General features: G+C 38.7%; 1 protein-coding gene across 10 annotated transcripts in view; it reads right to left on the reverse strand.

Annotated features, from left to right (window-relative positions):
* Dock10 (dedicator of cytokinesis 10) overlaps positions 1 to 21,651 on the reverse strand; it is a 230,297-nt gene that overhangs the window by 63,687 nt on the left and 144,959 nt on the right. For all 10 annotated transcript variants that reach the window (XM_051190560.1, XM_051190559.1, XM_051190557.1 and 7 more), the window contains exons 13-24: positions 21,414 to 21,536; positions 19,738 to 19,820; positions 15,200 to 15,322; positions 13,086 to 13,165; positions 10,897 to 11,084; positions 9,931 to 9,996; positions 8,272 to 8,364; positions 4,166 to 4,289; positions 3,879 to 4,000; positions 3,431 to 3,517; positions 1,445 to 1,537; positions 833 to 951 (exon numbers count right to left, since the gene is read on the reverse strand). In XM_051190560.1, the coding sequence (XP_051046517.1) occupies positions 833 to 951; positions 1,445 to 1,537; positions 3,431 to 3,517; positions 3,879 to 4,000; positions 4,166 to 4,289; positions 8,272 to 8,364; positions 9,931 to 9,996; positions 10,897 to 11,084; positions 13,086 to 13,165; positions 15,200 to 15,322; positions 19,738 to 19,820; positions 21,414 to 21,536 (1,301 nt within the window). The remainder of the gene's footprint in view (positions 1 to 832; positions 952 to 1,444; positions 1,538 to 3,430; positions 3,518 to 3,878; positions 4,001 to 4,165; positions 4,290 to 8,271; positions 8,365 to 9,930; positions 9,997 to 10,896; positions 11,085 to 13,085; positions 13,166 to 15,199; positions 15,323 to 19,737; positions 19,821 to 21,413; positions 21,537 to 21,651) is intronic.

Consider the following 21,651-nt stretch of genomic DNA (forward strand, 5'->3'; position numbering starts at 1 on the left):
ATTCAGAATTCTGAGTTCATGACTCAGTGATGTTGGAAGAGTATGGTGTGACAAAATTTAACACAAAAGAAAGGAAACAGTGCAACTAAAAAATTGTACATGACTATGAAATGATACAACTATTATTGTAAATATACTAGCAGTTTCTAAAAAAAACAATCCTAATGCTCAACCAATGAATGAATGGTAAGCCATTGTATGACTGTGGATTCATGCCAGAGGTAAAAAAAAATTAGAGCTATGTTTACATAGGATTTACATATGAATATTTATAGTGGCTTTATTCATTATAGCCCCTAAATGGGAAAAATTCAGATGTCTTTCAACAAATGAATCCTTGAACATACTATGGTTCAATCCACTTCATAGAATACTACTCATTCACAGAAAAAAGTATCCTAGTCATGGATGAACAACCTGGGTGAATTTACAGAGAATTGTGATGAGTGGAAAAGCTAATGCTAAATACAATTACTGCACACTGTATGATTTAATATATACACAGACAGGTGTGTGTGTGTATGTGTGTGTGCGTGTGCGCGTGCACGCGCATGCGTACATGTGTAGTATTGTTTACAGTGGGGGAGAATAAGTACACTTATTCTCTCCATATTATCACTTTTAACTGCTGATGAATCCACCATTACCTCAAAATAAAATGCTTAAAACAAAAGAAAAGAAATCTAGCAAATGACAATAGTTAGGTATCACAAAACAAGGGTTTGGGAGTAAGAAATGGCTTAAATCTGAAAAGTGTGTTCAGGTGAAATATCCAAAAATGCTGTCTGATCAAAGGTTGCACAGTCTGTCCCCTCAGGGTTGCTATGGATACCTGGTGATGGTCGCACTGATTTCATCTTCCTCATTCTGCACTAGAATTTTGAAGAGCTGATTCAAGATGATGGGCAGGAAGCTCATGATGGAGTGGATCTTGTCCACATTTAATAAATTCTGTAATGAATTGATGGGAAGAAACATAACTAAGCATGGGAGAAGTAGTCCAGCACAATCTGCATCTGTGGGTGTTTTCAGGAATGTGATGTGATGTGGTCGTGAGATCACGTGATCATCGTGCTGCACCCCTACTCCCCCTACTCCCCCTACCCCCCTGCCCTCCCCCCAAAAAAGTCTGGCCATTCACTTTCCTGCCTAACTGTGGCAGGTGTAGATTGTGCTGAAAGGACTCTGCTTAATTAGCAATGTTAACTACATTCTAATTTTCAATTATTTTTGTTTTCAATAAAATATTGATCTTTGCCTTTTCTTCTTTTTATGTGAACAGCACCATATAGAAAGTATGAAGTAAAACTCGTTTGCTCCCTGAACTGTAAGGTCTTTTCAAAGTCCCTAAGGATCATCACTTCTTAGTTTGCTCTTCAGTGGGGAAGAGTGTTTCTTTGCCATTTTCTATCCCGCAAACCACTACATCTGCACGTCATGTTACCTTACAAGCGCGAACGAAACTCGAGGTAGGTGACTGAGACAAGTCTTTTTCTCTTTTTTGGCACTGGTGGAAAAATGCATTTACATGTGGGTCCTGCAAAGGCAAAGGAAATGCTTATTTGAGGTGGCGCACAAACTCAGAGTGATGGCGGCAAGCACTTCTTGGCAGCATTTCCCCATGGAATCTAACTCGGAGCCCTCTGTTTTCCATAGACAGCGATGTCAACTGAAGGGCCCCAACAGAACCACAGCACACTGGATGATGAGGCCCCTCTGTCACATATTTCATATTCACAGTTCTCCCAACCCTCTTGGCCAAATAGCCCTGGCTAGAGAATGACATCCCTTGGCTGCCTCCCTGCCTCTGTTCCTCTTCCCTTTCTTCTCTCCCTCTTTACTTGCCTTCCTGCTTGTTTCTCTTTTTTTCTTCTATCCTTTTGTTCTCCCTTCCTTTCCCTTCTCTCTTTCTTCCTTCTTTTTCAGTGTTCCTTATTTTTCCAGTCCACATGCCAGACAACTTTATAAATTTCTCTTACATAGTCTATGACACATGTCTTTGACATGCCTAGGGCTATTTCCAGGTTTGATGTGTCTCAGCCTGGAATCAGGACACAACAAAAAGTATGACATAAACCCCAAAAATGTTGGTTTTGATCTGTTGAAATCTGTGATGTTTCTCTGGCAGTACATTCTAGACGGGCATCTGGCATAGATTTTCCTCATACTGGCATTTGAGTGTGCCATGTTTCCGTTTCCCATTTGTAGTTTATTTCTTAACTAGAGGCAGTTCTTTTCCTCTTTGATAGACATGATCACTTAAGCTGCGGGTTGCCTGTTGTGACAACGTGACCAGTGTCATATCACAGCTTCCAAATGCATCAACTTCTTCCCAACTAGAGAAGTACTTCACAATAAAAGCAAGACACCATCTGGGCAGGTTACAACACAGCTCAGCATTGTCTGTAGGTTCAGGGAACCAGTAAGACTTAGGAGAAGGGACAGTTGACCTAAAATCCGAATGATCAGGGTGAATTGACCAAATGAATGTGCAGAAGGCAGGGAGAGAGGACAGATGCCTTCCTCCCTCGGGTAAGTGTCAACAACAGCTTGGGAAAAGTTAAAGGGATGTAATATGGGTTGGAAGCCACAGTGTGGGAAAGCCTTGAACCTTGCAAAACAAGGTAAGGTGGGTTTAATCAGTTGTGGGATCCAGGGCTGGAACCAGGGATGAAAGTTTCCTTGAAACATTGAACTTCATTAATTTCAAAATCGTATCTGTGAATCTTTATCTGTATTATCTATGTCCTTATATTTACATTGTACCTGGATTATTTAATTATTCTTAGGAACCAAATGTGGTTGAGATAAAACATATGAAACAACAACAATAATGAAACAGTCCTGCAGCAGAAAGAGTGAGCTTATAATTTAACAATTATGCATGTGTGGATAGCATGTGTTAGCTCAGGAATTACTTTTACATGAATTTTCTTACTTTGCTTCCATCACAAGCTTATGTAGTGATATTTTATATATACCATTTTCCTAATGAGGATTTAAAAACCATAGAGGCCAAAATGATTTATTCAGTCCCCAAGGCAGCAACTGGCTAAAGTGATGTTCCAGTGAAGGCCCATCTCATGGTCTTGGGTAGGCATTGGAATTAGATTTAGTTTTGTGGTGCTTTTTTTTTTTTTTTTTTTTTTTACAATTGAATGGGTTCTAGATCTGGATATTGTAAGCAGAAAGAAGTCATGCTATTGGAGAATGGCAATGTGCTAAATACACTTCTGCATTTTGGCCTCAAGTGTTATGATTTAAGGAGTTAAGGCTCTCTGTCTATTTTGAAAGAGGTGTGAAATTATACTTTAAGTATCTTTCTTGGCAAGTTCAGCCCTCTGCCCATTTGACAACTCATTGACATGATATGTTTCTCCCTATATTTTACACCATAGTCTATATTTCTATTGTAGGACATGGTACTCACCTGGGTGTTCACTGTTGATACAACAAATGTTGACACTTTGAAAAGTGGTTTGCCACCATCCACCCATTTAACGTCACTTCCACCCTGCTATAAGATAAGAAAGAGTTTGCCACCATCACTGACAATGTGAAGTAAGGGAACCAAGTCATTTAGTTTCTTTTAATTTGCTGTTCAGAACCATTACTCCCTCATTGCTTCAGAGAGGGAAAATGTGCAACTTCATTTGGAACTTTGGGAGGTGAGCCTGCCATACTTTCACAGAGTCATTCTTTTAATGGTTCATTTTTAGTGGCCACAAATAAACTACGAGTTGGATTATTGTAAGTTAACTTCATAACTGCAATGGACACACACACTAGCAAGCTAGTTTAAATAGAGAAAAAAAGATAGCCTTGTTTCATAGCTGAGTCTTAAATTTTCTTCTTGTAAATTATACACTATTCAATACCTTTCCACTTGCAGAATCTTGAATGCTTAAATAATTAGGAGGCAAGGTGGTTGTTATTGGGATGTTATACTCCTGAGAAGCTATTTGATGATGTTTCATCAGAGGAAGCCAAGCATATCCCACTGCAAAGAAACAACATGGAAAAAATTTTGAATCTGTATGCTAAGAAGTACAAATATAGCATTTGTCACTATAAAATTAGCTTTAGCTTCATTTAAGAATCAATAAATCATGTCCCTTCAAAATGGTCTTCAACTCAAGTTAAACATCTGCCACCTTGTAAGTACCTGAAGTCTCCAGTGCCTCTTTCTTCTTGGCATTAGCTTTGGCATTGATGTCACATGTGATGTGATAAAAAGAAAATAAAAGGTGGTGCTTGTCATGGAGTTGTGTTGGTAGCTCAATTTTCACCTGCAATGAAAGGCATCACATTTGGATTGAGATTAACGTTATTTACTTAACGTCAGCACAAGGGTGAAATTTAGGTCCATGTTTAGTCAAAACAATTTAACTCTCAACAAATATCCAATCTGCTGGTTGTAATGTATTAATATGTTATTTTTACATCTTATTGTGGTAGATGATAATTTTGATTGTGTAGTACCTCTCATTACATGATTCATTTTGCTAGAGTATGGACTAAACACACATTCACCAACAGAACTACAGAGTGTAAAGACAAACATTAACAAACTACCATCAATTATGTTAACCGAAAGTCCTGGTCTCTAGAGGATGCTCACAGGCATGGGATTGAATGGAAACTTGCTAGCCATTCGCAATCTCAGACACTGCCCAAGAATCCAAATCTGCATATTAATAAGGTGCCCAGGCAATTCATGTGCACATCATTGAGAACTGTGGCTGTAAACAAGGTAACTGGAAGCTTGTCCTCTATCTCTAAAACACAGCACGAAAGTATGAAATAATTTTTGTCAGAGCAACTAATGAGCCATTTTATGAAGCTGAACTGAAGGTTTACTAATGAGTCCTCTGATTAAACACAAATATAAAACATAAAAGTGACACGGCTATTCCATATTTCTGGAAAGAAAGGGTTTGAAATAACCACCTACATCATATAGCACCATTCAAATTAGGTTTCAAGAGTCTGTCACATGCGTTCAGTTTCCCTGTTGTCTTGTGAAAGGATACTACAGAGGTGGAACTCAAGGCCCGAGATACTGGGGGCTCTGGGTAAGTAAGAGATGGTAGAGTTAGTGATGAAGGGCTCCAAGACAGTCCTATGCCTTCTGATGATTCCTGTACACCAGGGTTCCAGGAGCCTGTCCAGGTAACCCACACTTAGCTTTATGAGTCGATAATTGTTCTGAGAATAGTCAAGTCAAGCAATAACTAATACCCATCTATCATCAATTAGATGTCTTTGGTATCTGGCTGGTTTATTTTCATTCTGTTCAAGAAAGTACTTAGGACTGTAGATTTCACAGTGTGGTCCCTGAAATGGTAGCATTGTTTTTGTCACCCGGAACCATAAAACCTCAAGCTCAACCCAGACATGCTAAAAATATGAATCTGAGTATTCTGTTTCAATGAATATTCCAGATAATTCTGATGTATGACACTGTTTGATGATCCTTGGATTTTGACAAGATACAAGCTGATATATTACTTATATAACAGCATACTAATATAGCTACAAAATTTACCAGACACTCCTAAATCCATAATAACATTCAGAATGCTAGAAAATTTCTTCCTAGCCAACTTCAAGATTACATAGCAATGCACAAAGTGTTCAAGAATTCCAGTTAACTGGCTGGGCATTGGTGGTACACGCCTTTAATCCCAGCACTCGGGAGGCAGAGGCAGGCAGATCTCTGTGAGTTTGAGGCCAGCCTGGTCTACAGAGCTAGTTCCAGGACAGCCTCTAAAGCAATACAGAGAAACCCTGTCTCACCTACTTCCCCCCCAAAAATCCAGTCAACTAAATGTTAATGAAAGCATCGATGTCTTAGTGTTTCTATTGCTGGGATAAAATACCAAAATACCATGATCAATAACAACTTGGGAAGGAATGGGCTTATTTAAGCTTACAGATCCTTGTCATAGTCCACTGTGGAAGGAAGTTAGGCAGGAATGAAAGCAGAGTAAGAATCTCATGGCAGGAATCAAAGCTGTTTGCTGGCTTGTTCTTCCTGGTTTCTTCAGACGACCTCCTTATAGTATCCAGAGCCACCAGCCCAGGGGAAGTCCTGCCCACAATGATCTGGATTATCCCACATCACTCAACAATAATAAAATAAAATGGACCACAGGCTTTCCCACAGGTAAATCTGGTGGGGTCATTTTCTCAGTTGAGGGTCTCTCTTCTAAAATGACTCCAGCTTATATCAAATTGACATAAAACAAGGCTTCACAATACCTCGCTTAAAAAATCATGCAAATAGTTACATTTTATTATAACAATGCTTTGGATAATTTATACCCATTTTAAAGTTAATGCAATCATTTTTCCTGTAATCAGGAAAATAAAATATTAGTATTAAATCTGTGCTGCAAAGGCCACTACGTGATTAATAATCTACATGCTGTGTGGAAAAGCTCATAGGTTTTATGAGATTCCAGGAAATATAAGAAAATGAAAAAGATTAAAAGCCAGATTTCACAGCATTGAGACACTGGAAACACTAATTTATGAAATTCTTACATCTACAGAAAATGCATCTTTCACACGTGTTTTGCCAAAAGGTCAATCGATATGGAAGATAGATATTCTGTCATGTAATAATAACTCTTTCCCTTAGCTTTTTCTTCTCTTTGCTTTTTTAACACTATGAGCAAGATTGATGGAGGGAAAATAAGACCGCTAAGTAAATATGGAAGTAGGAGGTAAGGTCAGGGAATTCTGTTAATTGGTTTGAAAAATGACAAATGTGTCACAGGGGTAGTAGACAAAGAATGGCTCCCAAAGATAATACTGTGTTCTAAAACCCAGAACCCATGACTATGTGACTGTTTAAGGCATAATGGACTTCAAAGATGTGATTAAGGGGAGGACCTTGGGATTATATCAGATATTACAAGTGGGTACTATATGGTCACAAAGAGTTTCTTTCCTTTATCCCTCCCTCCCCGTCTCTCTCTCCTTCCTTCCTCCTTCTACCCCTTCCTTCCTTTCTTCCATCTCTCTCTCTTCCTTCCTTTTCAGAAAGGACCCATCACCTCACCCTGGCCTTAAACTTTCTACTAGCAAAGAATTATCTTAAATGTATGGCCCTCCTACCTCTACTTCCCAAGGGCTGTGATCGCCACACCTAGTTGTATGTAGTGCTAGAAATACAACCCAGGTCTTAATGTATGCTAGGCAAACACTTCATTAACTGAGCTAAATTGCCAGTCCCACCACGGACCTTATAAAAGGTAGGCAGGAGAGGAGTCACAAGCCAAGGTGTGAGGTGGTGTTTAGAGGATGCAAGAGGTAAGGAAACGGATAGTCCTCTAGAAATTTCTGGAGATAATACTGCTTCACTGACACTATTATTTCAGGCACATGATAGCAAATTCAGACCTCTAATCACCAGAGCTGTTAAGGGTGTACATTGTTTTAAGCAACTAAAGGATGCTAATTGGTTATGGCATCAATAGAGGAACTCATACAAAATCCTAGCTGGTTGTAGTAGTTCAGATCTTTGTTTTATGGTTAGAAGCTAGGTTTAACTTCTGAAACTTGTCTCAGGCTGCTTATAACATAGCAAATATATGTATAGCAATTTACCACTAGGCCAGTGACATTTCTTAAGAGTCATAGGAAGTAGAGTTATATGGCCTGGTTTGAATGCTGACTGTTACTTTGTAGTTATATGACCCTGGCAAAGTTACTTGAGCCAGTGTGCCCTCATCTATGTACAGGAGATGGGAATAGTGCTGGATTTTCAGCGTTTTGGAGGAGTTACGTGAGATGATGCCTATATGCTTGGTGTACAATAAAAGCATTGAATTTGCCAGGACAAGCCACACTTCTAATCATGAGATGAGGGGACTGAGCCCAGTGCAGTTCATGCAGGTATGAGCATAGTGCTGATTCTTCACAATTAGTCTTCCTTCTACAACATGATATGCTCCCACCAACTGGCAAAGTTATCTAATATAATATTCATTAAAATCACCCATAAAATAAATGAGAAAAAATAGTTTCACTTGAAAGGAATGATAAAATAAAACCATCAATTTTTTTTTGGGGGGGGGTCAGTCTTGTATTCAACTGTAGAAGTTTGCAACATACACCAGGATTGTCACCAGCTGGTGTCACTTTAGAGTCTTGGGATGTATACTCAACTGTCCTCAATCTGAGATGTGGTCTAGAGAAGGTTTCCCTGACCTACTCACCCCCGAGTTTTAAGCATGGGCAGTGGGGGGGCCCAGTCCTTACCTCATCGGAGAAATCTGGGTTTTGAGAATGGTGCAGGACAGCTGTGTAGGCAGCTGTTGTGAAGAGCGGCCCTCCGGGCTTTCCGTAAATACACTGTTTGGAAAGTTATGAGGGAAACAATCGTGAGAGCCTGAAAATGTCCCCAAGTGACAAAGTCAGTTCTTCAGCTCCCAATCCCAGTACACTTTGTGATTGACTTCCTAGGACGACATCGAGTTCATGTTGAACTTCATCGGCACATTGTTCTGTGTGTACTACGTATGCCACAAGACATCCAAAAGCCTCTATTCATCTCATGGATACCGCCCACTGGTTGAAAACTGAACCAACTCACTGTATGACTCTTGATTGCCATAAATATGAATTAATGTTCGAGGCAGATCCCTGGAGGATGATTTCCTGATAGAGTTAAGGTCCCCAGGCTTGGCTGGACCCCACTTCCACGCAAACCAATTCCTACTCATGAAGGTGGAGGTAGCAGGACACACCCAGCTTTTGATCCCAGCCTCTGATCAGGCCAGAGCACTGGATAGGCTTTCATGAATCACACAGGTGGGAGGACACACATGCCTGGAGCTCATGGCTTCTCTTCTATCTGGTCATGCCATGTCTCCGGGCGGTGCTATTAACACAATGAAACAAGGAGCCTACAATGTGCTGTTACCACCCCCCCCCCAGCACTGCTCTGGCAGGCCTGCTCTGCTTCCTACCTAGTCATTGTCACATGCCAGCTTTCCTCTCCTGATACTAATGCTGGTATAAAGATTAGTTCGTGTGGATGCTCACAGTGGCTCAAGATTATCTTGAAGAATGCTTCTCTATCCGATTCTTAAGTTCATCCCCACTCTTTGGAATAAGACTACAAATCCCCTGCTGACATAAATCAAAGTATGATTTATACCTGATGGTACCATGACAAATAGCCTTAGGCAATGGTAGGATTAGACATTATCTTGGTTCTTCACTATCTCTTCTCTCTGATTTGACCATAGACTCAGTAAAAATAACTTTCCTCTTTATTTTTATAGGCCATCTTTTACTTGATACCCCTAAAAACAGTACATATCATGCTTGAACTCTAGAAAAGGCAATCCAGTTAAAGTAGTATAGATCAAAATAATGAAATTATTAACTTATGGGTTCAACAATGTAAGATGTCTTTTTTTAGAGTCATTTTCTAGTTCCCTGGAACTTGGCTCCGTAAATGTTAGCTCTCTGGAGGCACCTTGCATTAACCAACTGTCCTGTTCATAACTATGAGCTCTGCATGGACATTCTGCATTCACCAATAAGCCTGAGAATAGTAGTCCTTCTATGAAGACAACATGAAGGCTGGCTGGATGTCCTCCTAGAAATCAAGCAAGCTGACTCAAGAGGTGGACTAATCTGTGCAGACTCTTCACAGGGAATTCTTGTATTTATTTCACATTATTATGTCTTCCCTTTTTCCAAACCATGAGATGAAGAGCTGTGGGAGGCTAGTGTCTCTGATCGCTTTAGTGATGACTGTTAAGTCACATACATTTTTTCAGGAAATCTAGAACATATGCCTGAAATTGCTCCTCATTTAACCATACTCATGTAAAAATCCCCAATGGTGTAAAGGACCAAGGTGCCTGCCTTGCCTCTCATGCTATGTCCCCAAGTGACTTGACTCACCTTCATGGGCTTGGCACCATCTTCATCAGAATTTTTGAATTCAATGCACACAGTTATATTTCGTGCCTAAAATTATAGTGAGGGGGAAAACGGAGATAGTAATTTCCTCTTAAATAACACCCCAAACAATGCAAGGGCCTAAAATAAGTAGCTTCTAATTAAATCTGAAAAAAAAAGTGTAGAATAACCAACATTGTCTTGTGACATTATTCATGATCCTCAAAAACAGCAGGATTTGGAAAGATTTTAAAGGAAACCAAAAAGCTCACAGTATAGGACTAAGCATGCTATTTTCAGAGTATTATAAGAAACTTAAAAAATGGTCTAAAACAAATTTATGTCATGCTGATTTTAGAAAGGATTATTAATGTATTACACAACCATGCACCTTTAAACAATGCAGAGATGAACATTTATAAGATATTTCTTTATACTGTGTGAAGATGTGACTGTTTAATAAACAGCTGAATGGTCAACAGCTAGGTAGGAAGAGGTTAGGCAGGATGTTTGGGGACAGAGAGGTCTCAGGGAAGAAGAAAGGTGGAATCACCAGCCAGATGGAGAGGGAACAAGGTATGCAGGAGGAGAGGTAAAGACCACATAGCAGCATGCAGTTGAACTTAAATGTGTTAATTGAAGTTATACAAACCAGTGGGATAAACCTAAGCTATAGGCCAAGATTTTATAATTAATAATAAATCTCTCACTGTCATTTTTTTGTGAACTGGTGGGTCCAAAGAATTTTTTCTTTTTTTTTCAGATAACTCTTTTGTAACACTTCAAGATGCTGGAAAGCATTCATCTTTAAACAACCCTAAAGTGAATTCCAGGCTGAACCCACCCTTGGCTAAACAATTCCTTCAAGTCTTGGCTCATAGTTATTTGAAGTTGCTCTTTTAAGAACTATCTTTTGTGATCAACATACAGTGAGCTGAGAAGTTAATGCTTCAGAAACATATGCCATACCTTGTTGAAGCATTTCTGGCTATCGTACTTGAGGTGTTTGGGGTAGACATAAATTTGATTTTTGTACACTCTGTATGGACGGCAATACTTTGTTGAGTCATAAATAAATTCTTCCACTTCTACTGTAGGTTCTGATTGAGCCATCACGTTGAAAGGCTTGACAGGGATAAAGGACGATGTTACACAGTCTTAAAAAATCAGAAAATAAAAATTTGTCATTTAATATGGATCTTCTAAAGCGAGCAACATTTAACATATTTTAACATGAATCTATTTAAAATGGAAATTTGCTATTGAGCTCCAAGAGCATGAAAATGTGAGATGGGGGCATTGGGCACGAGAAAGTTATATATTTAGTATTAAAACTCATGGCTAAGAGATGTGGAAAATCTTAGAGATCGATTTATAATTTTTTATAATGTTTCCTTTGTATAGAATATATTAGGTAGATTTTAAAAGATAAAGCATAACCTACTGAGCATCACTTGCTATTATAAATAAAAATATATTACTGCATAGAAGAATAAAGTTATTCAGTGGTTCTATTAGTGATAGTAACAGATGAACTAATAACTTGTTCATATATGGAATGATTTTACAGCAAGTGTCTAAAGTCCTCTACATTATTTGTCACCCTTCTTTCTCTTAAATTTTTATAACCTTTAAAAATCTAACTTTGTAGTAATAGCCTAAGGAAAAAATAAAGAAAAAATGGTTAGGAATGTATAAGTCAAAACTTCTGTCACTACACTGGAGGAAGCTGTCATGTTGAAAGATAAAAAGGCCTGCTGCTTTTTTTTTTTTTTTTTTTTTTTTTTTTCCTATAAGTAACCTTCCTGGACTCAGATAAAACAGTTATTGTCTATACATACTTGGGAATCAGATGATAATTCTAATATTTAATCAGGACTCACTTATATGTTTACATATTCTCCAATTTATCTAATACTGTACTATTCTTTCAAAGAGAGTCTTTAGCTTTCTATTGTGTTGTCTTTTCTGTAGGTAATAAAGCCTTGTTCCCTAAATCACATGAAGGAAATGCCTTAGTTTGTCCTTTGCAATTCTCCATCAATCAATGTGACAATGACTTGAGGTCAGAACTTAAGTTAGAATTCTCATTATAGTTTATACTAAAATGATTTGTAGAAATTTATCAAGATAGATGGCCATCCTAATATTCCCTGTCTGTAGTCTCTACCCAGTTGTTTATTACAGGAAAACATCTTTCTGTATTTGGAAACCCCCACTTTTAGGTCAGTAAAAACAGGAGTTTCTCCATGTTCAAAATAAGGTGGACATTCTATGTAACAACTTTTCAGTGATGTAAGTGGCTGTGCCCAGTGCTTGAAGCAACTTATTGTCAGTGTGGTATGGCAGAACCAGTCTATACTGGTTCTAGATAGAATTTCAGTTCTCTCACTGTTAGCTATTTGCAACACGGACAATATAAACCCAGAGACAGATAATGGTATTCAAGCTGAAGTTCAGAAAAGCAAAGCAGCCAGCCAGTAGCTTTTACTTCTACCAAGGCAGAAATGGAGAGCCTGTCTTCCCTGTGACTAGAAACTAAGTCTCACATGAGACCCTTTGCTTCTTCCTTATATACCTCCTTAGTGCTGGGATTAAAGGCATGGGCTTTGTTACTCTTTTAAACTGATTCACTCTCATGTAGTCCTGTCTGACCTTGAACTCAGAGAGATCCATCTGCCTCCGTCTCCTGAGTCCTGGGATTAAAAGTGTGCCATTACTGCCCAACTTCTAAGGCTAACTAGTGTGGCTGGCTTTGAATTCTGAGCCCCAGGCAAATTTTATTAAACTATAAATGATATATAACCACAGTTAATCATCTCCTCGAGCTTGACTTTCCTCATAACACTTCATGGTTTTAAGGATTATGTATAATTTAATATTTTCTGAGTATTAAATATTTGTATAATAGATAACAGTTAAACTACCCATATATAGTTTTTATTATGAATTCATTGTCTGTCTCAGTAGACATATAAGTCCCAAATTCCTATAGTATAATGAATTACTTTCTATATTAGAAGGTAAAAATCTCCAAACAACCCAAATCTTGGCATCAGCCAGTTAACTGACAAGTCAACCAAATAATCAAATAATCTCCCACAAGATACTCAGGAGTCTCTAAATGAACTGTGACATAAATGACATGGGCATCATACTTGGCTGCTCCAAGGGAATGTTGTCCACAACAATATCCAGGCTTCCAGGGATGGTCTGCATTTTGCCTATCCGGTCAGCTCTGTGAAAGGACAACACACACACACACACACACACACACACACACGCAGTATTATTTTCATTTTCAAAAAAAAAAAATAAAAACTCCATCATACACTATAATTCTGAACTTTGAGAAGGATTGAGAGTAATGGTATATTGATTCCCACGCCTCCTGCTTTGGTTAGTTTAATTCCTGTAAAATACATGCTAGTGTAAATAAAAATAAAATTCAAGGAGGAATCTTAAGTTACAGATATCCCGAGTAATATCTTAAACTTATTTTGCCTGACTTCACTTATACATGTAGCCAGACGAATATAAGAGTAAATTATATGGTCTTGTCAAAAAGGTTTATTTGAATTTGCCTAAGCATTTCAGTGTCAAAGCAAGTTTTACGAATATTTGTGAATGAAGTTAGTTTTTGGTACAGTTGCTAAGAGTTTGTGTTTATTCTTCTTCCATAACAAAGAACTGACTGCCTCTACATATCTTTCCCCTGTCCTATTATGCACACCACTCTTTGACCCTGGAGTTCTGTTTCCTTCCTTGCTTTAAGCTGGCAGCATTCTTTAAAGGTTGAAGAACCTTCAGGAGGTGGAGTCTTGCTAGAGGAAAGCAGTGACTGGGCCATTAGAGTTTTACAGACCAGGTCCATTCCCTGCCCACCCTCTGTGTCCTGACCACAGATGCAATGTCACCAGCTAACAATGCTCCTGCCACTATGCCTTCTGTGTCACAGAGAACTGTATCCGCTAAGAGCATAAGCCAAAGAAAACCCTTTTCCCTTAAGTTGCTTTAGTCAGATATTTGACCATAGCAGTTGGAAAAATAACCCATACACACATTGTAAGATTATTATTATGTTTTTCATTTAATTTGTGTGTGTGTGTGTGTGTGTGTGTGTGTGTGTGTATTTTGTTTTGTTTTGAGACAGAGTTTCTCTATGTAACAGTCCTGGCTGTCCTGGAATTCACTTTGTATAGCAATGACAAATTTATACCACGGAAACTGGTCACCAGGAGGAATCAGTTTTGATTAATGTCAGCATTGCACTGTGTATTCTAGGTGCCCTTCACATGCCATTTATAATCTCTTCATGTTTACTGACAACATGAGGTTTGTCAGGGTTTCTTTTGCTGTTTGCTGTATCCGTTTATCCCCAAATCTTTACATGCTCCATTCTGCTCATCATGAAAGCTATTCAAGTCTTAGGAGACTGTCAAAAAGGCAAAAGGAAAAGCCCTCTTTATTTTCTCATAGTGGCGTTAGGGCCTTGTGAAGACCTGGCTACAGGTTTTGACCAAGATGTTTAATGAGTAAAGTGAAAAAGGCTCTCTTATATTACCAGTTCTCTGCCAGGACTGCATAGAATTAAGATGAGTATAGGGTCTTGCCTAAGAGTCTACTTTGCACCCTAAAAACATCCACAATGATGATGATGATAGATGAAACAACCCTTCTATTAAAATAGATACAAATAATTTACTGATGCTGCAAAAGATATTGGCCATACTTGTTTAAACATATAATATTTTTGAGGGATATACAAAAATTAGTTGATTTGTGACTATTGATTCTTTGGCGGGAGAAGCAAAACCATTATTCAAGGCTAAGGAGTACAAGAACACTCTGTGCATTAGAGGCTAACCGTGTAAGACAAACAGTATAATAAGGACATCTAATATCTCAAGGAAAAGCTCCTGTGGATAAATGGACTCTCCATCCCCAATTGATCTCTGCCAGCCAATATTATAAGTGGAAGAGACAAACTGAAACTGTAGAATCAGGAGTACTGTAAACAATGCTGTTTCCAGATACTGAGTTTTGGGGGGTGGGTTGTCACACAACTACGGATGAATGATATAGCCCAACATGTGACAAATCTGTGATTCTGGCAAACTGACTCACAGGGCACAATTTAGATGAAAGGGAAGTCACCAGACAACCATCTGTTTCTGGAGGTGTTCGGACAGTTGAGACTCAGGGCAGCAGGTGTTACAGGGAGAGAAGAAATCAGTGTTGGTTACTTAAAGGGGCAGCCAGAGTATCCTACCGTCTGTAGTCTGATACCAGTTTAAGCAGGTCCTCAGCTGAAATTTTGCTACTTTCTTGTCTATACAATGGTGAAAATCTTGAATCTCTGTCCACATTTCCCTGGTTGTCCTTAAATACAGATCTGTAGGAAAAATAGTGTTTATTCGGGTTTATATTGTGTTACTTTTTAAGAAATTGTGTTTCTTAAGAATTGTGTTTAAGAAATAATACACAGAGACTCTGTATTTGATACAATACTGTTGGCCTGGTTACTTGTTTTTTATTGGCTAGCTCTGCCTTAATTATTAACCCATTTCTGCTGATCTATGTATTTCTCTTACCGGGGAGCCGGCGGCATACTGCTTTCTTCAGACTCTCCATCTTGGCTCCTCCTTCCTACTTCCTATTTCCTCCTTGTCTCCTAGTCCCTCCTATCTTGCTTTCCTATTGGCCAACAGTGCTTTATTATTAACCAGTATGAGAAACATATACAGAATGACATCTCCCATCACACCAGTTCTTAGACAGAGCTTTTCCTTATAAACACCACATTTTTCTCATGTCCCTCATTTTCAACTGTATACTCTAAAGGGGGAACAGTTCCTGTTACAGTTTTTAAGTTGTCTCACATTTATTGCCAAATCAAAATCCTGGAATATTGGGGAAGTTCAAAAAAGCAGGAATTTATTAGTTTTTGAATGTGTATTTGTGCTGCTGAAGTTGTGCTGGTTTGTGTGTGTGTGTGTGTGTGTGTGTGTGTGTGTGTGTGTGTGTGTGGCTCCATCTACCTTGTTTTGTGAAGTAAGACCTCTCACTGGACCGAAACTCACCAAAAAGGCTAGGCTGGCTGGTCAGTCAGCTTCAAGAAACCACGGTGTCTGTTTTCTCTATGGGGGTATGACTAGAGCCATGCACCATCGTGTCCTGTTTGCTTTTTTACCTAGGTTCTGTAGCTCAAACTCAGGCCCTCACGTTTGCAAGGCAAGCACTTCACTGACTGAACTATCGTCTAAGGACCCAGTTTTAAATGTTTCCTCAAGGCATCCTAAGGTGGGCAAGAAGGGGCCACTACACTTTGGGTGGCCTCCTTAGGATTTACGAGTGTACAACAAAGATCGGGTTGTAGCTATGACTGTGGAAAGAAGATGAGATTCTCGAAATGTCTTTGTGAAGGTAACCAAGCCCGTGTTATAACTTTTCAGACAGAAATAAAGATAAAAATGCAGGAAATATGAGTCAGAGTTTTGCATTAAGTAAGGCTAACATTATGTTGTTTCTTTCCTTGATTCATTTCATGGGAACTATGACATCTTCCTTAAGACACATAACTGCTTTTGTCTAAGTTATGAAGCAAGGTCAGGCAACATCTGTTTCACATGCACTTCACTGAAGTCAACCCCACCCCATACTTATTATGCATCAAAGAGAAATGAAATTCAGCCCACATATAATTGCTTTTTCTTCAACATCTGAGAAATGTTGCATTTTCATTTTTTCTAGTTTCAGAGCCTTAGCTAGAATATTTTATCATTTAAATGAATCAAATAGTTTAATAAAGTAGCTGAAATGACTTTGAAAATGATATCAGCCATAGACTTTTAGTGTAAATTAACATGGGGAAAAGTGGGAACATGGGCTAGAAATGCATTGAAATGGTATTTTCAGATTCTTTGAAACTGTCTCCTTACAGTTGTGTTGCAGTTCTTGGTAAGTAGTGAGGGAAAAAATATATCCTTGATAAAATTTTAATGAAATAACAACAGGAAAGCATAACACAAACATCTAATTTGAAGACTAGAGACAGAACTCAGCAGGCAAAGGCACTTGCAGCTAAGCCTGCCTGCCAAGTTCAGTTTCCAAGGCCTGCATGATAGAAGGGAGCCTGCTTCTGTACAGTGTCCTCCTGTGTGTGCCCTCCCCTACCCCATCCCACACAATAAATACATACAAGTGTGATAAGAATTTCAAAGCATTTAACTGGAAGACACACGCAGGGGTGGACCACCACTTGTTGGGATGCTGTCAGCATGAGAATCTTAGATCTTTTAGTACAATACGGGCCGCTGCCTTGTGCATCTTAAGTTATACAGATATGAGAATGAAAACTTATTTTAGTCCTGATCAATTTTAAAGAAAATCGAGCACTGTCTGTTAGTCATTTGTAAGTTAGTATGAAACAGTGTATAGGAACTGTGAGCTAATCCTGGCATTGGGTTGGGCCCCTATGACCCTGCAGGTGATATGCATGGAAAAAGTTTAATTGCAATAGGACATATTTGTAAATTCAACTTCCTTTAGAATTGTATTATAAAATATTCTTCATAGCTCTCTCTCTCTCTCTCTCTCTGTCTCTCTCTCTCTCTCTCTCTTGTGTGTGTGTTCCACACCTATTCAAAAGATAATCTTTTAGCCTAAAAGCAGTACAGCTAGTATCAAATCTGAGAACATACCAGATACATTTCGAATTAGATTCTCACAGCAATGAGATCTGTGTGTACTGCAGCAGCTGGGTGGAAATCTGGTTCCAAGCAACTGTTAATGCTACTATTTTAACTACAATTGCTTTCAAACGTTTTAGGGTACACTCAGAACTATATTGTGAAACAAGCTGCAAGACAGAAAATAAGGCATGAAGGAAAAGCAATGGAGAATAAGCAGTACCAACAATGTATTACCTATACTTTGGAGTGGTCTGTTCCAGAGTGATGCTAGTGGCAGCTGACTTCCTGAAGGTCCTGCCTACTGTTAGCTCAAGCAGTGTTTTCACTGAAAGGTTGGAAAGGGATTGCTTCTTTGGGCTTGTGTGCTTTTTGAGGCTAGATAATCCAAATGACCCAACATATCATAATCTTTGCATGTTCAATGATGTTTTCCCCCCTCATTTGCCAGAGAAGCTCATGTAAGTTGAAATCATTGATGGTGTATATAACCTACTAGCAAACAGTTACATTACTAACTGAGCTCTAATATAGCAAAGGCTTGTGGCTTCATTAGCTTTCCTTTCCTAGAAATAATTACTCTAAGGGTTGATAACACATTCATGGAAACCTCATCTATCTTCTTCACAGTTTGTTGACAATTTTAGAGTCAGGATGTTACTTCTAAGTGCCATTCTGCCAATAATTGACACAATCTTTATTTCTGTACTCCACACTATTCCTCACTAACCCAAATTGACAAGAAATGGGAGTTGTGGAGTAAGAATATGAACTCCACAGAGACTTTCAATAATATAATAATAACAATAATAACAATAATGTATGTACTATGTTTTTCCTGTCTACCATCAGTTATCTTTGTAAGGAAAAGTAGGAAAACAGAGATAAAATAATATCCGTGATGTCTTTTGTACCAAATCCTTGTACATCTGAAATTAAAAGAACATACAGCCCATGAGACAGGTGTTTTCTGCTCCAATCTACAGATGAGACTCTGGACCCAGAGAGAGACCTTGCTCAGTAAAAGTGGTGGCCTGCACTGGTCAGCTTTGCTCTGCTTGCCAGGCTTGGTAGCCTGGCTCTCCCACCCTTGCTGCAAGGCTGACTGAGTGCAAGTCAGTCCTTGCAGCCTGCAGGAATTTGTCTGGGCTTACTGGTGCTGGTATCCTTCTATCCTTCTACCTGCCAGTCCCCAGTTTTAAATACCAGCCATAGAATTCTGGCATGGGTTTTCCCTGAACGTGTTCCTCAACGGAAGCTGAAGAATACCAACAGGTCAACCCTTCCTTCTAGACTCATTTTGAATAGAAGGGACTGCCTTTGAAATAATGCTGTCCACATTCACTAAGTGGGTGCCTTGCTCTAGGCCTGGAATTAATCTCTGTTAATTCAGTTGGTTATTGCCGATCCTGATTTGTTTTATTTATGAGTCTATGCTGGGATTTCCCTCATTTAAGGAATATTTATAGCAATGCAGATATAATGAGTTTGTGAAGGACACTTGGAGTTGATGTGTCAGTAGATCTGAAAAGCAAGTTCTTGTTTTCCACAGAGGTTCCATTCCTGGCATAGATGGTCTACTACTTGTACCCACAGAACTTAGTATTTCCACCAGAGTCAACTGGGGATATAATTGTCTGTGCTAATAGACACCCACATCAAAGAAAGCTTAGGTGATAAACTTGATGGCCTCATTGGACAGTGACATAGAGCAGAGCTCAATGCATACATGAAAACATGCAGGAAAGTAGGCATTGTCCTCCTTGTCTTATGTCTATTAGGCTCTCGGTACTGACCAAACACTGAGTTCATTAAGCCAGTTATGCAAAACAAATTACGACTTTGACTTGGTACTAAGATCCCCCAGGACATCTGAGGCCATGCTCCCACTGTCTACAGGTCAGGGGCCTTTAGTATAAGCTGTCTTGCTGGACTAATTTGTGAAATGTATGCCTCTGAAGAGTTCATGATGTCTATGAAGGTGACACCATACTAACATTTTTTTTTTAGGTATGGCTCTATTTAAAACAATAGACAACATAAAGAAATTCAAATCCATAGCTTCTGGTGCAGATTATAGGCACAAGTGTATTGTGTTAGCTAGAAAGTAGGACCTTACCTCACGGCCCAAGCAAATGGCATCCGATATTTCCCCAATTTGCTGCAGAACTGCCTATTGGATTTTAGTATTTTTTGCGCAAACTGAGGAAAAAATAAAATATTATTTAGGGAGAGTCAATTACAAAGTGTTCATGTGAAACAATAACAGTTATTTTTTCCATTTTATTATCTACTAAAATTCTATACAATGTCTTCTGACTGGCACCCAGCTTACTCTGTGTTCAAGTTATTGTAGAATTCTATTCTAGGCTTTCTTTTGAATTTGAAAATTCTAAGTGTGGAAAATCCCCTAGTCTTGAAATACCAAATATTATCCACTCACCCTGCTTCTCTTCCTGCCTTCCTTCTTTCCTTCCAGCTAAGAGAAGTTAAACTCTTGAATGGAAAATTATAAAATTTATATTCACAGTTGGTACCAGATCGTATTTTTTATTCAGTGAGACCTTTTCTGTAAATAGCTGCATGGCCCCTGAATTCTATGTCACATTTTCCCAGACCCATTGCTATAGTGGGGTGATAGTCACAGATCAGTACGAGAAGCACTTTCATTTTAAGTGCTGGAGCAAACTCAGGGCTTCACATACTCCAGGCAAAGTGTGATTGATTGTCAATAAAATGTTATTTACAAAAGCTATCTGTGGCCTGAACAGATAGCTTGCTGAACCATGATATGAGAAACTCTCAAACATAGGTTAAAGTACAGTCTAAATTGTTGCACATGCTCAGATTTACTGGTTTTGAGTTATTTCCTTGATATCTTTCCTTTGTGTGGAGAATACACACTTTAACCATTTATCTTCTAGTAAACAGAGGTAATCATAATAGCAAGGTGATAGAATGAAGAAAGCATCACTGATCTTTGCATTCAGGTTACCCACACTATTCCTTGTCTCCATCTTCCTGCACTTCACTGTTATTACATCTAATATACAATCATTTGTCTTGGGTCCATCATCAGCTTGCTGAAATAATAGCAAATTGCCTTCCCTGATTTTTGACTCCTAATTTTGTTATTGTAAATATGTTTGATTTGGGGGGCTAACACGGTATGCAAATTTCAATTTATTTCTACTAATTCAGTGGTTTCAATCTGTGGGGCATGTCCTCATGGGGGGCTTGAATGATCCTTTCACAGGGATCACCTAAGACCATGGGAAAGTACAGATATTTACATCATGATTCATATCAGTAGCAAAATTACAGTTATGAAGTAGCAATAAAAATAATCTTATGGTTGGGGGTCATCACAACATGAGAAACTATATTAAGGGGTTGCACATTAAGAAGGTTGAGAACCACCTACTACTAACAGATTTCGTGATCATCAGAGAATGTTGAGTCAAAAGGACATAAGTCAAAATGTATAATTTAAATTGTTTTTGGTATGCCTTTAATTCCAGCACTCAGGAGGCAGAGGAAGGCAGATCAATGTGAGTTCGAGGCCAGCCTGGTCTATAGAGCTAGTTCCAGGACAGGTTCCAAAACAATACAGTGAAACCCTGTCTTGAAAAACCAAAAGAAAAAAGATGTTTTTGGTAGATATTAATTATACTGCTAGGTGAATGTTGAAAGTCATACATTCATCAGCTTTTATAATTCAGAATGGCAGCTTTTTTCCCCCTTTTTTTATTTCCTTAAACTGACTGAAATTATTTATAAGAAAATAATTCTTACCTTGTTGGAGTCTGGATTCTTAATGTAAGGTTCAGCACCGTTCCCAATGTTTCCCATTAAGACTTTTTCCACTTTGGCCACCAAAACAATTTCAGAGTGTGGATCACTCACAGAGAATATAGCCTATGTTCAAAGAAATGAGTAAATAACTACCATAGAAACCACCCTGAAGACTTACACAAAATGCCATTGCCCACCCCATATAACCTATTGTTAAGGAACAATCTGAGGGACAAGC

Source organism: Phodopus roborovskii, unplaced genomic scaffold, assembly GCF_943737965.1.
Source record: "Phodopus roborovskii unplaced genomic scaffold, PHOROB, whole genome shotgun sequence".
In the NCBI taxonomy this organism is placed as follows: Eukaryota; Metazoa; Chordata; class Mammalia; order Rodentia; family Cricetidae; genus Phodopus; species Phodopus roborovskii.